General features: G+C 47.9%; 1 protein-coding gene across 2 annotated transcripts in view; it reads left to right on the forward strand.

Annotated features, from left to right (window-relative positions):
- The window catches only part of LOC110510959 (rho GTPase-activating protein 7), a 164,752-nt gene that overhangs the window by 120,109 nt on the left and 27,984 nt on the right, over positions 1-16,659 (forward strand). For both annotated transcript variants that reach the window (XM_036953903.1, XM_036953904.1), the window contains 4 exons: positions 1,702-1,773; positions 4,275-4,356; positions 8,472-8,535; positions 11,672-13,332. In XM_036953903.1, coding sequence (XP_036809798.1) covers positions 1,702-1,773; positions 4,275-4,356; positions 8,472-8,535; positions 11,672-13,332 — 1,879 coding nt within the window. The remainder of the gene's footprint in view (positions 1-1,701; positions 1,774-4,274; positions 4,357-8,471; positions 8,536-11,671; positions 13,333-16,659) is intronic.

A 16,659-nucleotide genomic window follows, 5' to 3' on the forward strand; every position in this document is an offset into this window, starting at 1 on the left:
TGGGGGGGGGGGGTTGTTGGTCGTGTCACACCTTTTTACCGGCAGCCTGTCTAGTTATCTAGTGTCTGCCGTCTAGGCTTCTTGTTGGTATGTAAATGCCTCGTAAGACGGAGGGGCTATAGTGTCTCAGCCTGGTCTTAGTCAGCTGCGAGGGCCTCTCTCCCTCTCTCTCTGTCTGACCCACTCTCTTTTTCTCTCTCTTTTTGTTTCTCTCTCCCTCTCTCTCTCTCTCTCTCTCTCTCTCTGTGTCTCTCTATATCTCTCCCTCTCTCTCTCTCTCTCTCTCTCTCTGTGTCTCTCTATATCTCTCCTTCTCTCTCTCTCTTTTTGTTTATCTCTCTCTCTCTCTGTTTCTCTGTTTCTCTCTCTCTTTGTTTCATGTGAGGATCCCCCATAACTCTCCTACCACAGCGGCCCTTTCTGCTGTATAAGTTGTTTCTTTCTACTGTATCTCTTCCTATCTTTCTGTTGGTTTCTCCCTCCAGACTAACTCTCCCCCCTTTGGAAGAAAATGGCCTGTTCCGTTCCAAAGTTAGAACACTTGATCCTGGTTGTAAATGAGGTGGAACCACCAGCACTACTACGACTCGCATTCTAAAGATGAAACCATCCGCTTTTCTCCAACGGTTGTAATTACTACTCCAATCCTGCTCCGAGACACAAAACACATCCATTAACCTGTAAGAAAAGAAAGAAAGAAAGGAACATTATTCTACAATTGTGATGACTGATTGCATAGATCGCCGATACGACAGCAGCAGATGTTTTGGGGGGGGGGGGGGGGGGGTTGCGGTCGCGGGCATTTTACTGAAGGTGTTTTTTTAAAGGGCCGGGGGCCACTGATTCTGTTTCGTGTGTGAGGAACACTGAGGGGTGTGGCTGCTGGAGACAACATGGTGGAGGGTGGGGCACGGTGACCATTTGGCACGTGGAATCTAAAGGGGCTTATTACTGCTAATGGGGGAGTCTGCCTCCTCCAGACACACTATGTCTCCCACCCCGACATCCATCGACGTCACTTAGCGGCTCCCTAGGAAATGTAACATCACAACTCCAAAAACACTGAAGGGTTACAAGACAGGTCTTCTCAAGGAAACGCTGCGACTACGCTAAAGTGACGCGGAAGAAACGTTTCAGCGCGACACTTACTGGGGGCTTGTGACGCAGTGGTAACACGTACACACACACACACACACACACACTGCGCGTCAGCGGCTGACACGGTTGGTGTCAACTGTGGCTTTGGGGTCTTGGGGAGCATGTGAGAGGGTAGTGACCGGGACTAAGAGGGACAAGAGGTCTGTGTCAGACTGAACTGTGTGGATAGACTTCAGGTCCCATTTTGACCACTGAAAATACACTTACAGCCAATCATGCGTCTACTCCAGGTGGTGTTATATATCAGCGGATACATTTTGACCACTTACAGCCAATCATGCGTCTACTCCAGGTGGTGTTATATATCAGCAGATACATTTTGAGCCGCTGTTAGGAGCTAGTAACACAATCATCTCTCTGCACCCGCGGCAACATCTGCTAAACTGTGTACGCAACCAATAAACTTTGATTTGATCTCTATGATTTGATTTGATTTATAGGACTGAAGTGATGGTTTTGAGTGTGTTTCTGTAGTAAGTGATTTTGACCCAATAAAGGGGATTTTATATCTCAAAGGTCGTCTTTCTGTTCCCTCCCTTGCAGAGATGGAGGCCAAAGAGGCGTGCACCTGGCTCCGGGCTGCCGGTTTCCCACAGTACGCCCAGCTGTACGAAGGTAAGGACCCCTGAGAACCCCTGCGACAGCCGTCCACAGCTGTGCCTGATCTGTCCCTGGCACAAGGGGGTCACAAGCGAATGACCGAGGCGAATGGGAAAAGCTAACATCATCGCTGGCCCGAGCTTTATGACTTGTTGCCAATGTCCCCTTTCCCACAGACCGTGTGAAAATGTCACAGTAACAGTGAAATCCTGGTGGTGGTAGATTTTCTTGGTCACGTGAACTTTAGGAGAGCTGTTTTCTCACCAAACATCTTAAAATTAACGTTACACAGTTCATATCTTGCCATCTGATGAAGTCATGGTTGATTTTAGAGAAGGAGAGAGAGAGAGAGAGAGAGAACCCACCCTTCATTTTCTTCCAGTCTGTCGACTCTTCCGTTTACAGGCTAACTCAATGTGACAGACTGGCATGACCTAAAATGTTAAACCTCAAATGTTAAATTGAGAAAATGTACTCGCTATGCTAATTTTAATGGACAAACACAAGACAGGCTGTTCTGCTGACGTCCTCTCCAAAGTTGATATTTTTATTGAACTATAGCTGAAGTCCAGAACATTCTATAGACTGAGTCCAATGACACGAAGACTCCTCTCTTCCTGTCCTCGTTCCTTCGATCTCCATGGTCCTACAATCCTTTTATCATTTGAAGTGCTAATTCACCCCTCCCCGCCAAGTTGCCTTGCTTATGCAGAAACACACACACACACACACACACACACACACACACACACACACACACACACACACACACACACACACACACACAACCACAACCACAACCACACACACACACACACACACACACACACACACACACAGACACACACACACACACACACACACACATATACACACACACACACACACAACCACACACACAACCACACACACAACCACACACACACACACACACACATTCCTGAGGTGCCAGCGGTGTGTTTTTGTGTTGCCTCAGTGAACCTCGATGTTGCAGACACACAAGTGAAACAATTACCAAAACCCTGAAGCCATAAGGTGTCCTCATACGTAACCTAAAGACGTGCCCACACAGCCCACACCATTTTATGTAATCCGAGGGACCTTAAAGCATGATACAACTAGCTTTGTCAACAGTTCCTTAGTCGTTGCCATTGAACCGTGCTGGGTGTTCTATCTACCAAGACACTGGGACGTTCGCCATGTTTTTGGAGAGGTGATTAAGATTGTGTGTGACAGCCGGCGCACGCACGCACACACACACACACACACACACACACACACACACACACACACACACACACACACACACACACACACACACACACACAGAGAGAGAAGCACACACATACAGAGGCGCGCACACACACGATTACAAAGAGAGGTACACACACACCAAACCCTCCATCCGACAGCTTTGTGATGAGCTATGTTGACTCATACCAGGTCACTCTGATGAGGACAGAATACGTGCTGACACACGACACATTCCCCCCAGTCTTTATCCCGGCACATTCTCTGTTCTATTATCTCTGGCTGTAAGGGACTCCTGGCCCACAGCAGATAAGGCAGACAGATAGTACTGTCACAGTACAGCTTGTGGAAGGCGAATAGAAAAACCGACGTTTTCTTATCACCGTTGGCCCTTAGGCTTGCGTCCCCAAAAAAATGGCTCCCTACTTTTAACCAGGGCCCGTACGTTTCTGGTTAGAAGTAGTGCACTATAAATGGAATAGGGTGCCAATTGGGAGGCGGACTAGGTAGCTAGGAGGCTAGGAGCTGTAGGATACCCCGACATCATTGCGTTCTTGCCTCCGTCCAATACATTCCTTTATAATTGATCTGTCTTTTTCTTTCACACGTTTTTACTCACATCTTCACCAGCAGACATCAGGTTCCGTCCCAATTGGCACCCTATTCTATTTATAGTGCACTACTTCTAACCAGAAACGTACGGGCACTGGTTAAAAGTAGGGCGCCTTTTCTTAGAGTGAGTTTGAATCCCAGATTTCCCCTTTAATAAAGTGAGTTTCATCAACTTGCCCCTTTAATAGAGTGATATAGAGAAGAGAGAGTGAGATAATCAGAGGACTCCTTTAATGCAGGAGTACCTATTGTCATTCTACTGTCGTCCCCCGCCCACACTCACCCCCCTGCTGCCCAGGTCTGAATGGTACAGCTGTGTTTGTTTGGCCGGCTAAGACACCACTTCCTCTTAGCTTTCATTGTGGTGTGTGTCGGATGTGTGTGGGTTGTGTGTGGGGGGAGGAAAGGATCAGGTGGACATTTGTGAAGACAGTAACCCAATGTCTGACAGAGAGCTACATAGTTTGCAATGGATTGTGTCTGCTTACTGGTGCAATTAAAGACTCAAAAAACTCTCTCTCTCTCTCTCTCTCTCTCTCTCTCTCTCTCTCTCTCTCTCTCTCTCTCTCTCTCTCTCTCTCTCTCTCTCTCTATCTCTCTCTCTCTCTCTCTCTCTCTCTCTCTCTCTCTTTATCTCTCTCTCTCGGTTTCAGATGGCTTGTTCCCCATTGAGATTGTGTCTGTGACCAGGGACCATGATTTCCTGGACCGTGATGCCATCGAGGCTCTGTGCAGGTGAGACTTCTCCTCCACTTCTCTTTTTCTTCATCTCTCACTTCTCCAGAAGTCAACAACTGAACCTGTAGAGCATTCTTGTAGGTCTCCTCTCTCTTCCCTCCTCTCCTCTCCTCTCTCTTCCCTCCTCTCCTCTCTCTTCCTTCCTCACCTTTCTTCCCTCCTCACCTCTCTATGTCAAAATCAAATCAAATTTATTTATATAGCCCTTCGTACATCAGCTGATATCTCAAAGTGCTGTACAGAAACCCAGCCTAAAACCCCAAACAGCAAGCAATGCAGGTGTAGAAGCACGGTGGCTAGGAAAAACTCCCTAGAAAGGCCAAAACCTAGGAAGAAACCTAGAGAGGAACCAGGCTATGTGGGGTGGCCAGTCCTCTTCTGGCTGTGCCGGGTGGAGATTATAACAAAACATGGTCAAGATGTTCAAATGTTCATAGATGACCAGCATGGTCGAATAATAATAAGGCAGAATAGTTGAAACTGGAGCAGCAGCACAGTCAGGTGGACTGGGGACAGCAAGGAGTCATCATGTCAGGTATTCCTGGGGCATGGTCCTAGGGCTCAGGTCCTCCGAGAGAGAGAAAGAAAGAGAGAATTAGAGAGAGCATATGTGGGGTGGCCAGTCCTCTTCTGGCTGTGCCGGGTGGAGATTATAACAAAACATGGTCAAGATGTTCAAATGTTCATAGATGACCAGCATGGTCGAATAATAATAAGGCAGAACAGTTGAAACTGGAGCAGCAGCACAGCCAGGTGGACTGGGGACAGCAAGGAGTCATCATGTCAGGTAGTCCTGGGGCATGGTCCTAGGGCTCAGGTCCTCCGAGAAAGAGAAGGAGAGAATTAGAGAACGCACACTTAGATTCACACAGGACACCGAATAGGACAGGAGAAGTACTCCAGATATAACAAACTGACCCTAGCCCCCCGACACATAAACTACTGCAGCATAAATACTGGAGGCTGAGACAGGAGGGGTCAGGAGACACTGTGGCCCACTCCGAGGACACCCCCGGACAGGGCCAAACAGGAAGAATATAACCCCACCCACTTTGCCAAAGCACAGCCCCCACACCACTAGATGGATATCTTCAACCACCAACTTACCATCCTGAGACAAGGCTGAGTATAGCCCACAAAGACCTCCGCCACGGCACAACCCAAGGGGGGGGGGGGGGGGGGGGGGGGGGGGGGGCGCCAACCCAGACAGGATGACCACATCAGTGACTCAACCCACTCAGGTGACGCACCCCCTCCAGGGACGGCATGAGAGAGCCCCAGTAAAGCCAGTGACTCAGCCCCTGTAATAGGGTTAGAGGCAGAGAATCCCAGTGGAAAGAGGGGAACCGGCCAGGCAGAGACAGCAAGGGTGGTCCTCCTCACCTCTCTATGTCCTCCTCACCTCTCTCTCCCCTCCTCACCTCTCTATGTCCTCCTCACCTCTCTATGTCCTCCTCACCTCTCTATATCCTCCTCACCTCTCTATATCCTCCTCACCTCTATATGTCCTCCTCATCTCTATGTCCTCCTCACCTCTCTATATCCTCCTCACCTCTCTATGTCCTCCTCACCTCTCTATGTCCTCCTCACCTCTCTATGTCCTCCTCACCTCTCTATATCCTCCTCACCTCTCTATGTCCTCCTCACCTCTCTATGTCCTCCTCACCTCTCTCTTCCCTCCTCACCTCTCTCTCCCCTCCTCACCTCTCTATATCCTCCTCACCTCTCTATGTCCTCCTCACCTCTCTATGTCCTCCTCACCTCTCTATATCCTCCTCATCTAGTCTCTTTCTCAACCTTCACCCACTTTTATGTTCCATTGTCTATTTATTTTTTCTTCTTCTCTAAATCTGTCTATCTGTTCATCTACTCTGCAATAGGGGAAGGCATAGTGAAGATAGCGAAGAAAGTATATCTTCAAAGATGGCATGCTCTGCAGGTTGGGTTTGAGATGAAAGAGGGACGCGATAAGCCTCTCTTTTCTCCCTCGGCCTCTTTCTCTCTATCTCTCTTCTGACTCCCACCTGCTTTCTCTTTCACTCTGCATCCATCGCTTTTGTCTCTCTCTGTACCTCCCTCTCTCCCTCTTTCTCTTTCATTATGCTTCTATCTCTTCAGCTTGTCCATACATCCTCCCTCTCTGTCCTCTCTCTCTGTCCTCCCTCTCTCACCTCCCTCTCTCTCTCTCTGTCTCTAAGTGATGAGGTATGATACATACACCGTGGGGGCTGTAAATGTTTACTTCTCTCCAATTAGAGACGTTTTGTACCGTTGTCCTGTTCTCTCCATCTCTCTTGTCTTATCTCTCCACATTCCCTCCCTCGCTCCGTCTCCACGGTCACGCTATGTTCTTGTTGTTGTTTTTAAAGAAAATAAATCTATATCATTCCCTCCTTTCGCCACACCTGGGTGGCTTCTCGGCCCAAGGGGTTGTGGGTAACATTTAAAGGGCTATGTATCATGTTATGTAATGTCATGTCAGTGGTAAAGGTCCTATGGTGTCACTTTCAATAGTGAAGGTCCTATGGTGGCCCACATGCACTTACCACAAATGAAACCTTTTCCTAAGTTTGCCCACTGTACACAGCTCTCCGTTCTTTATTGGTTCATTTTTATTTTGTTGTTTCCTTTATTATCATTTATTTGTTTATTTATTTATTATAGCTTTTCATTTTTTATGGTCACTGGCAGAGTATACATTATCCCAATTTGACCTTCAAGGCGCCTGCACTTTGGATAAACAGAAAGAGTTGTGCTGATTTGGTGGCACATTGAACCATGTGGCGCGCCGTACTTTAGACAGTCAGTGGAAAGTGCTAAAACAATGACTTGGCCTGTGAATTCTGCCATCTTTATGTTCACCATTGGAGGATGGGCTAAAAGTATACCATTCTATTGACTCCCTTCCAGCCATTATTATGAGCAGCCCTCCCCTCACCAGCCTCCTCTGTGACTGAACAGTTGACTCCTGGGACCGGGGAAGTAACTTCCATGCATTTAAATACAGTTGTTCAAAGTGTCTATCAGATTTATCAGGAGTGAGTGGACTTTTCCAGTTGATCTAGGTTACGTCCCAAATGGCACCCTATTCCCTGTATAGTGCACTACATTTGACTAGAGTTTGAGTCCTGGTCAAAAGCAGTGCACTAAATAGGGAATAGTGTATTGAAGCAAGGCTTCAGAAGTCATCTCTCCATTCGAGCCTCTCAACCCCTTCCTCAATCCCTCTCTTTCCATCCCTCCCTCTGTCCTTCCCTTTCTCAACCCCTTCCTCAATCCCTCTCTCTCCATCCCTCCCTCTATCCTTCCCTTTCTCAACCCCTTCCTCAGTCCCTCTCTCTCCATCCCTCCCTCTGTCCTTCCCTTTCTCAACCCCTTCCTCAATCCCTCTCTCTCCATCCCTCCCTCTATCCTTCCCTTTCTCAACCCCTTCCTCAATCCCTCTCTCTCCATCCCTCCCTCTATCCTTCCCTTTCTCAACCCCTTCCTCCCTCCATTGTCACATGATCTGCTTTCAGAGCTCTTCAGAGGGGAGTTCACACACACACACGCACGCACGCACACACACACACACACACACACACACACACACACACACACACACACACACACACACACACACACACACACTACGAATACTACTACACCCCACCCCCTGGCCAGGTGTCCAGCGGGATAAGCCCCCCCCCCCCCCCTTTCCCCCTTTGTCGTCTTGTTGTCGCCAATCTAGCTGATTTCTCTCTCTTTTCATTCCTTCTCTTCTTCCCCTCTTATCCCGGCTTATCCTTCAGCGCCTCATTAGCTGCTCACCTCCTCTCTCTCTCTCTCTCTCTCGCTCTCTCTCTCTTCCCCTCTCTCTCTCTTCCTCTCTCTCTCGCTCTCTCTCTCTCTCTCTTCTCTCTCTCTCACTCTCTTCCTCTCTCTCTCTTCTTCTCTCTCTCTTCATCTCTCTCTCTCTCTCACTCTCTTCCTCTCTCTCTCTCTCTTCCTGTCTTTTCTCTCTCAGGAGTTTGTCTCTGTCAGAGGCTTGTTGTTGGGGATTTTGCTAGGACTCCTCGAAGTGTGTGTGTGTGTGTTTTTGTATCTGATTGTGTATCTGTATCTATTTACAGGAGACTGAACACCCTCAACAAGTGTGCCCTGATGAGACTGGAGATCTCCCCACAGAGAAAGAGAGTAAGTTCATCCCTCCTCTTCCTCTTCCACTCTTTCACACCCAAAAATCCCCTAATTCTTCAGAACTTTTCCAACCCCAGTTGAGTTTTTCCTACCTGTCCTCCAACTCCGACCTCCTTATATAGCCTGGGGTGTGAAAGTCTCTCTCTCTCTTCTCTTCTAATGAAAAGGCACCTGTCTTTTTATCAAGCCCTTTATGAAGAGCCCAAGGCAAGGAAAGATAGCTTTTATGTCCAAATGAAGGGCTTGCTGTTCACGCGGCTGGCCCTTCTTCCTCAGCCCTGATCCTGAACACACGCACACACACGCACACACACACATACAGACATACACACACAAACATCACTTCCTCATATCATTGTCCATAAAAGGGAATAGTATGTCGCTGCTTTCTCATTTCTCTCCCCCTGGTTTCATTGGTTAAATTAAAAACAAGCCAGCTATTGGCCATGATCCCCAGAACCTACCGCAAACTAATCCAAACTATCCCAAACTACCCCAAACTACCCCAAACTACCCCAAACTAATCCAAACTATCCCAAATTACCCCAAACTACCCCAAACTAATCCAAACTATCCCAAACTACCCCAAACTACCCCAAACTAATCCAAACTATCCCAAACTAAACCAAATTACCCCAAACTACCCCAAACTAATCCAAACTAAACCAAACTACCCCAAACTACCCCAAACTACCCCAAACTAACCCAAACTACCCCAAACTAAGCCAAACTAACCCAAACTAATCCAAACTAATCTAAACTCATTCCAACTACCCAAAACTAAACCAAACTAATTCAAACTACCCCAAACTCAACCAAACTAAACCAAACTAACCAAAACCACCACAAACTCAACCAAACTCAACCAAACTAACCAAAACCACCCCAAACTAATCCACCAGGACACTAAGAAGTTTTGTTGTTTGTCAAGATCTTCCTCCCATTAACCTCCATTCTGTAATTACCTAAAGTCTTAAACAAGCTAGTTCCTTGAGCCGTGTGTGTGTGTGTGTGTGTGAGTTGGTATCTCGCTGTGTCACCTTTCATCAAGGAGTCAACAGAGAAGGGCCAAAGGAGGTACTGGCTCTCTGTTCAGACTGACAGTTGTTAACCTCCCTAGTCAGCATAGAAACGCATAGACTTCCAGCCCTACTCTGTCTATAGAGGGCGGCAGGTATCCTAGTGGTTAAGTCTGAAAGGTTGCTGGGTCAAATCCCCGAGCTGACTAGGTGAAAAATCTGTCCATGTGCCCGTGAGCAAGACCCATAACCCTAATTGCTGCTGTACGTCTCTCTGGATAAGACCGTCTGCTAAAATGTAAGTGTTTACCTCTCCCTCTATTGAAATGTGTTTTCCTCACGTCTCATCCCCGTAGTTGTTGAAATCAGAGACGCAGCGTTGTTTAGGACGTATCAAAACACCCACAGGAGTGGCTGAATGCAGGCGAAGATAAGACTGGCCATCTAGGTAGTTCTAGGTATTGACATGGTTGCTATTGAGCTCCAAAGTCAAACTCCCCCACGATGGTCTTCACGACGCCAGTCAGTATATCAGACAGACACAGGAGTGGCTGAATGCAGGTGAAGATAAGACTGGCCATCTAGGTAGTTCTAGGTATTGACATGGTTGCTATTGAGCTCCAAAGTCAAACTCCCCCACGATGGTCTTCACGACGCCAGTCAGTATATCAGACAGACACAGGAGTGGCTGAATGCAGATGAAGATAAGACTGGCCATCTAGGTAGTTCTAGGTATTGACGTGGTTGCTATTGAGCTCCAAAGTCAAACTCCCCCACGATGGTCTTCACGACGCCAGTCAGTATATCAGACAGAAGGAGTTTCTGGCCGCCGCGATCAAAGCTGAAGTAAGAAAGGCCAGTGTGTGTCGTGGTGAGTGGAGAGTGGGGTCATAAAATGAGGACCCGGGGTTTTATTTTATGGACTTTTGTCCCCATCGCTCTCAGCCACCGTGAAGGAGGCGCCTGTGAAGTCTGGAGACTCCCGCGCCCCTCCTCTGCCCCCCGGCTCCCTGGTCCCCTCGGCAGGCAGTTTCACTTTCCTGAATTAGGGGGACAGACTGGCCCTGTGGGGACGATAGGGTAGTTACACCCCTGTGGGGGTGAGGGTGGGGGGGTTGCCCTAGCCTGGTCGGCTGGCGTGTGAACTTCTCGGATCGGGGTGGAATTTCCTGGACTCCCCTCGGGACGTATGTGTGTGTGTGTGTGTGTGTGTGTGTGTGTGTGTGTGTGTGTGTGTGTGTGTGTGTGTGTGTGTGTGTGTGTGTGTGTGTGTGTGTGTGTGTGTGTGTGTGTGTGTGTGTGTGTGTGTGTGTGTGTGTGTGTGTGTGTGTGTGTGTGTGTGTGTGTGTGTGTAAGAGAGAGAAAGATAGTGAGACTCTGTTGTCGTTTTCACGGTCAGGGATAAGTTCCAACACAATAACAACCATTAACCAGCTGTGTGTGAATCTTATCTCTGTGAAATGTTCCAGCGGTCTGGAGGGAGTTGAGGAATGTTCACAGATCTGCTGTATGTGAATATCCCTGCTGCTCTCACACAAAGGCCGTGTCCCAAACGGCACCCCTTTCCCATATATAGTGCACTACTTTTGACCAGAGTTTGATGGGCCCTGGTCTCAAGCAGTGCACTCTGAGGGAATGGAAGGTCATCTGGACAGAATACAGGGCGGCTCGTTTGACTTCATGGCCATTCACCTTTTACAAACAGATTTCATGTTAAAACTTGTTCATGAAACAGAGAAAGAAAATCTTGAAAATGTGACGTCTTTTTGATTCAACTGTAATTTCTTTGTGCATTTTTCTTCTCTTCTTATAGTGATAATGTGTCACCAGCGGGTCGACGTTTATTGTCAGGAATCTTAGAGGCAGAACTGAGAGATTTTCACTAGATGGGATATATTGCAAAAATTCATGTTTTCTTTATTTGCTCTTCGGATTAATTTAAGATTAGGGTTATCAGTGTGGTTAAGGTTAAGGTTAGGGTTAAGTTTAGGTTTGAGATTTTATTACTTTGTGGCCGTGCCAGCTATTGACCACTCTGCAGAGCTGCCTCCAGAACAAGATTCATGACGAAAAACGCTAACCTGCCCCCTCTGTCTTCTCTCTCTCTACTCCAGAGTGAGGATTCAGACGAGGAAGAGCCATGCGCCATCAGTGGCCTTTGGACCTTCCAGCGGGACAGCAAGCGCTGGTCTCGCCTGGAGGAGCTGGATGTCTTCTTCCTCCCGGGTGGAAACCAACCGCCCTTCCCCCAGGTCCAGAGACCCTCGGCCGGTCAGGGGCAGCTCCGCGAGGGCCTGAGCTCAGAGAGTGTGCTGACGGATCTCAGCGAGCAGCCCGAGGTGGCCTCGCTTCACAGCAGCGGGAGTGTGGGAGAGGGAGGGACAGTCGATGGTGCCACATCTAGCGATGCCACCCCAGCGGCGGGCGCCACCCGCGCCAACTCGATGGCCAGCATGTGCTCCTCCTCGGGCACGGGCGGGGCCACCGAGGACTCACTGTCTGACGGGCATCCGCACTCACCATTGGAGACGACCCAAGGTCACTTCTCCTTCGACGACAAGCCCAGTGGAATTGTGGGAACAGGAGGGATAGAAGGAGGAGGGAGCGAGACTAGAGGAGGGAAGAGCACGCGCTCACGGGCCAAGAGTTTCCTCAAGCGCATGGAGAGCATCAGACTGAGGAGCGCCACTTCCAATAGCAAGAAGAAGAACGGAGGCGGGGGAAGACCTTCCAAACTGGAGATCAGCGGGCCGGTCATCAAAGAAGGACTAGACGACGACAAGCTACGGCGCCTCAATTGCGTTGACATCTCCACCCTCAACCCGACCCAAACCATGACCCTGAACCGTAACAGGAGTGTATCCTACTCCACGCAGACCAGCAGTGGCAGCATGGGGAGCTCCGGAAGCACGGGCAGTAGCCAATCAGAAGCAAGCAGCGGGAGCACCGTTAGCACCCCGAGCCCGGTGACACGAACCCGAAGCCACAGCACCGCGGTGGGAGCCAGTAAGAGAGGTGGGATGTACCTGGAAGGTTTTGACCCGTTAAGCGTGTTCCTACAGCTGCCTGGAGAACAACAACCCCCAGGTTCAACCCAGCCCAAAACCAGACAGAAACCACCTCAGCAACAGCCTAGTAACCGGATAGTGGCTGAGCAAAACCAAAGCAAGCGTGGTCGCCTCAACGGAGAGAGGGAGGAGGAAGAAGGCGTGATTTTCTTCTACCTTCCCGAAGGACACAAACCGGGCACATTCCCCAAAGCTCTCGGCGACGGCAAACAACCATCGCAAAGTGGAAATGCCGATCCGCGCTATCTCGGTAGTCGATGCCAAACGCGTTGTGGCTCCACCGGCTCAGCGGACAGCCGCCTGAGTTTCTACGACAACGTGCCCAACGTGGCCTATCAAGGCGAGGAAGACGATGAAGACAATGAAGGGGAGGGGACAAAGTTGGAGGATGTGCTGGAATGTGTCAACGGCCTGCAGCGATTCGTCAACGCCTGGACGGACAGGGTGGCAGCCGAAGAAGAGGATGACGAAGAGGAAGAAGAAGAGGGGGATTCGGATTCGGCATTGGATTCAGCGTCTCCTTGTCCGTCCTCACCTTTGCAGAACCGGCTGGAGGAGACGGACAACGGGAGCGACCAGGACAGCACGGGCAACCCTCTGGGAGAAGCAGAGAGGGAAGAAGGAGAGGGGGATGAAGGAGAAGGGGAAGAAGCCATGAGGGAGAGGAGGGACTCTGGAGTGGGAGCCTCTCTCACCAGATCTAACAGGTCAGTAATTAATTAATGAATCACCTCTCTGTTAATCAATCTATAGATATCACCAATATTGTTATTGTCCTCATTTGAGAAAATGTCCTGTGTGTTAAGATGAAGGACTGGCGAGCTCAATTCAACATTCTTAAGTGTTTTGGATGAAGGGTTGAGAGAGAGAAAGGGTGAGAGAGAGGGTGAGAAGGAGGGTGTGAGAGAGTGGTGGAATGGAGGTGCACAAACAAACATAGAAAGAGGGATAAAGAAGGATGTACAGAAATAAAGAGAAAGAGAGAGATGGGTAGAGGTACAGAAAGAGAGAGATGGGTAGAGGTACATACATAGAAAGAGAGAGATGGGTAGAGGTACAGAAAGAGAGAGATGGGTAGAGGTACAGAAAGAGAGAGATGGGTAGATGTACAGAAAGAGAAAGAGAGAGATGGGTAGAGGTACAGAAAGAGAGATATGGGTAGAGGTACAGAAAGAGAGAGATGGGTAGAGGTACAGAAAGAGAGAGATGGGTAGAGGTACAGAAAGAGAGAGATGGGTAGAGGTACAGAAAGAGAGAGATGGGTAGAGGTACAGAAAGAGAGAGATGGGTACAGGTACAGAAAGAGAGAGATGGGTAGAGGTACAGAAAGAGAGAGATGGGTAGAGGTACAGAAAGAGAGAGATGGGTAGAGGTACAGAAAGAGAGAGATGGGTAGAGGTACAGAAATAGAAAGAGATAGATGGGTAGAGGTACAGAAAGAGAGAGATGGGTAGAGGTACAGAAAGAGAGAGATGGGTAGATGTACAGAAAGAGAGAGATGGGTAGAGGTACAGAAATAGAAAGAGAGAGATGGGTAGAGGTACAGAAAGAGAGAGATGGGTAGAGGTACAGAAATAGAAAGAGAGAGATGGGTAGAGGTACAGAAATAGAAAGAGAGAGATGGGTAGAGGTACAGAAATAGAAAGAGAGAGATGGGTAGAGGTACAGAAAGAGAAAGAGAGATGGGTAGAGGTACAGAAAGAGAAAGAGAGAGATGGGTAGAGGTACAGAAAGAGAAAGAGAAAGATGGGTAGAGGTACAGAAAGAGAAAGAGAAAGATGGGTAGAGGTACAGAGAGAGAAAGGGAGATATGGGTTGGGGTACAGAAAGAGATATGGGTAGAGGTACAGAAAGGGAAAGAGATATGGGTAGAGGTACAGAAAGAGAAAGAGAGAGATGGGTAGAGGTACAGAAAGAGAAAGAGAAAGATGGGTAGAGGTACAGAGAGAGAAAGGGAGATATGGGTTGGGCTACAGAAAGAGATATGGGTAGAGGTACAGAAAGGGAAAGAGATATGGGTAGAGGTACAGAAAGAGAAAGAGAGATATGGGTTGGGGTACAGAAAGAGAAAGAGATAGATGGGTAGAGGTACAGAAAGAGAAAGAGAGAGATGGGTAGAGGTACAGAAAGAGAAAGAGAGAGATGGGTAGAGGTACAGAAAGAGAGATATGGGTAGAGGTACAGAAAGAGAAAGAGATATGGGTAGAGGTACAGAAAGAGAGAGATGGGTAGAGGTACAGAAAGAGAGATATGGGTAGAGGTACAGAAAGAGAAAGAGAGATGGGCAGAGGTACAGAAAGAGAGAGATGGGTAGAGGTACAGAAAGAGAAAGAGAGATGGGTAGAGGTACAGAAAGAGAGAGATGGGTAGAGGTACAGAAAGAGAAAGAGAGAGATGGGTGGAGGTACATAAAGAGATAGAGAGATGGGTAGAGGTACAGAAAGAGATAGAGATATGGGTAGAGGTACAGAAAGAGAAAGAGAGAGATGGGTAGAGGTACATAAAGAGAAAGAGAGATATGGATAGAGGTACAGAAAGAGAAAGAGAGATATGGATAGAGGTACATAAAGAGAGATATGGGTAGAGGTACAGAAAGAGAAGGAGAGAGATGGGTAGAGGTACAGAAAGAGAAAGAGAGATATGGGTAGAGGTACATAAAGAGAGATATGGGTAGAGGTACAGAAAGAGAAGGAGAGAGATGGGTAGAGGTACAGAAAGAGAAAGAGAGATATGGGTAGAGGTACAGAAAGAGAAAGAGAGATGGGCAGAGGTACAGAAAGAGAGAGATGGGTAGAGGTACAGAAAGAGAAAGAGAGATGGGTAGAGGTACAGAAAGAGAGAGATGGGTAGAGGTACAGAAAGAGAAAGAGAGAGATGGGTAGAGGTACATAAAGAGATAGAGAGATGGGTAGAGGTACAGAAAGAGATAGAGATATGGGTAGAGGTACAGAAAGAGAAAGAGAGAGATGGGTAGAGGTACATAAAGAGAAAGAGAGATATGGATAGAGGTACAGAAAGAGAAAGAGAGATATGGGTAGAGGTACATAAAGAGAGATATGGGTAGAGGTACTGAAAGAGAAGGAGAGAGATGGGTAGAGGTACAGAAAGAGAAAGAGAGATATGGGTAGAGGTACATAAAGAGAGATATGGGTAGAGGTACATAAAGAGAGATATGGGTAGAGGTACAGAAAGAGAAGGAGAGAGATGGGTAGAGGTACAGAAAGAGAAAGAGAGATATGGGTAGAGGTACAGAAAGAGATAGAGATATGGGTAGAGGTACAGAAAGAGAGAGATGGGTAGAGGTACAGAAAGAGAAAGAGAGATATGGATAGAGGTACATAAAGAGAGATATGGGTAGAGGTACAGAAAGAGAAAGAGAGATATGGATAGAGGTACATAAAGAGAGATATGGGTAGAGGTACAGAAAGAGAAGGAGAGAGATGGGTAGAGGTACAGAAAGAGAAAGAGAGATATGGGTAGAGGTACAGAAAGAGATAGAGATATGGGTAGAGGTACAGAAAGAGAGAGATGGGTAGAGGTACAGAAAGAGAAAGAGATATGGGTAGAGGTACAGAAAGAGAGAGATGGGTAGAGGTACAGAAAGAGAGAGATGGGTAGAGGTACAGAAAGTGAAAGAGAGATGGGTAGAGGTACAGAAAGAGAGAGATGGGTAGAGGTACAGAAAGAGAAAGAGAGAGATGGGTAGAGGTACAGAAAGAGAACGAGAGATGGGTAGAGGTACAGAAAGAGATAGAGATATGGGTAGAGGTACAGAAAGAGAGAGATGGGTAGAGGTACAGAAAGAGAGAGATGGGTAGAGGTACAGAAAGAGAAAGAGATATGGGTAGAGGTACAGAAAGAGAGATATGGGTAGAGGTACAGAAAGAGAGAGATGGGTAGAGGTACAGAAAGAGAAAGAGAGATGGGTAGAGGTACAGAAAGAGATAGAGATATGGGTAGAGGTACAGAAAGAGAAAGAGAGAGATGGGTAGAGGTACATAAAGAGAAAGAGAGATATGGATAGAGGTACAGAA

This window comes from Oncorhynchus mykiss, chromosome 19 (assembly GCF_013265735.2).
Source record: "Oncorhynchus mykiss isolate Arlee chromosome 19, USDA_OmykA_1.1, whole genome shotgun sequence".
NCBI classification, from domain to species: domain Eukaryota; kingdom Metazoa; phylum Chordata; class Actinopteri; order Salmoniformes; family Salmonidae; genus Oncorhynchus; species Oncorhynchus mykiss.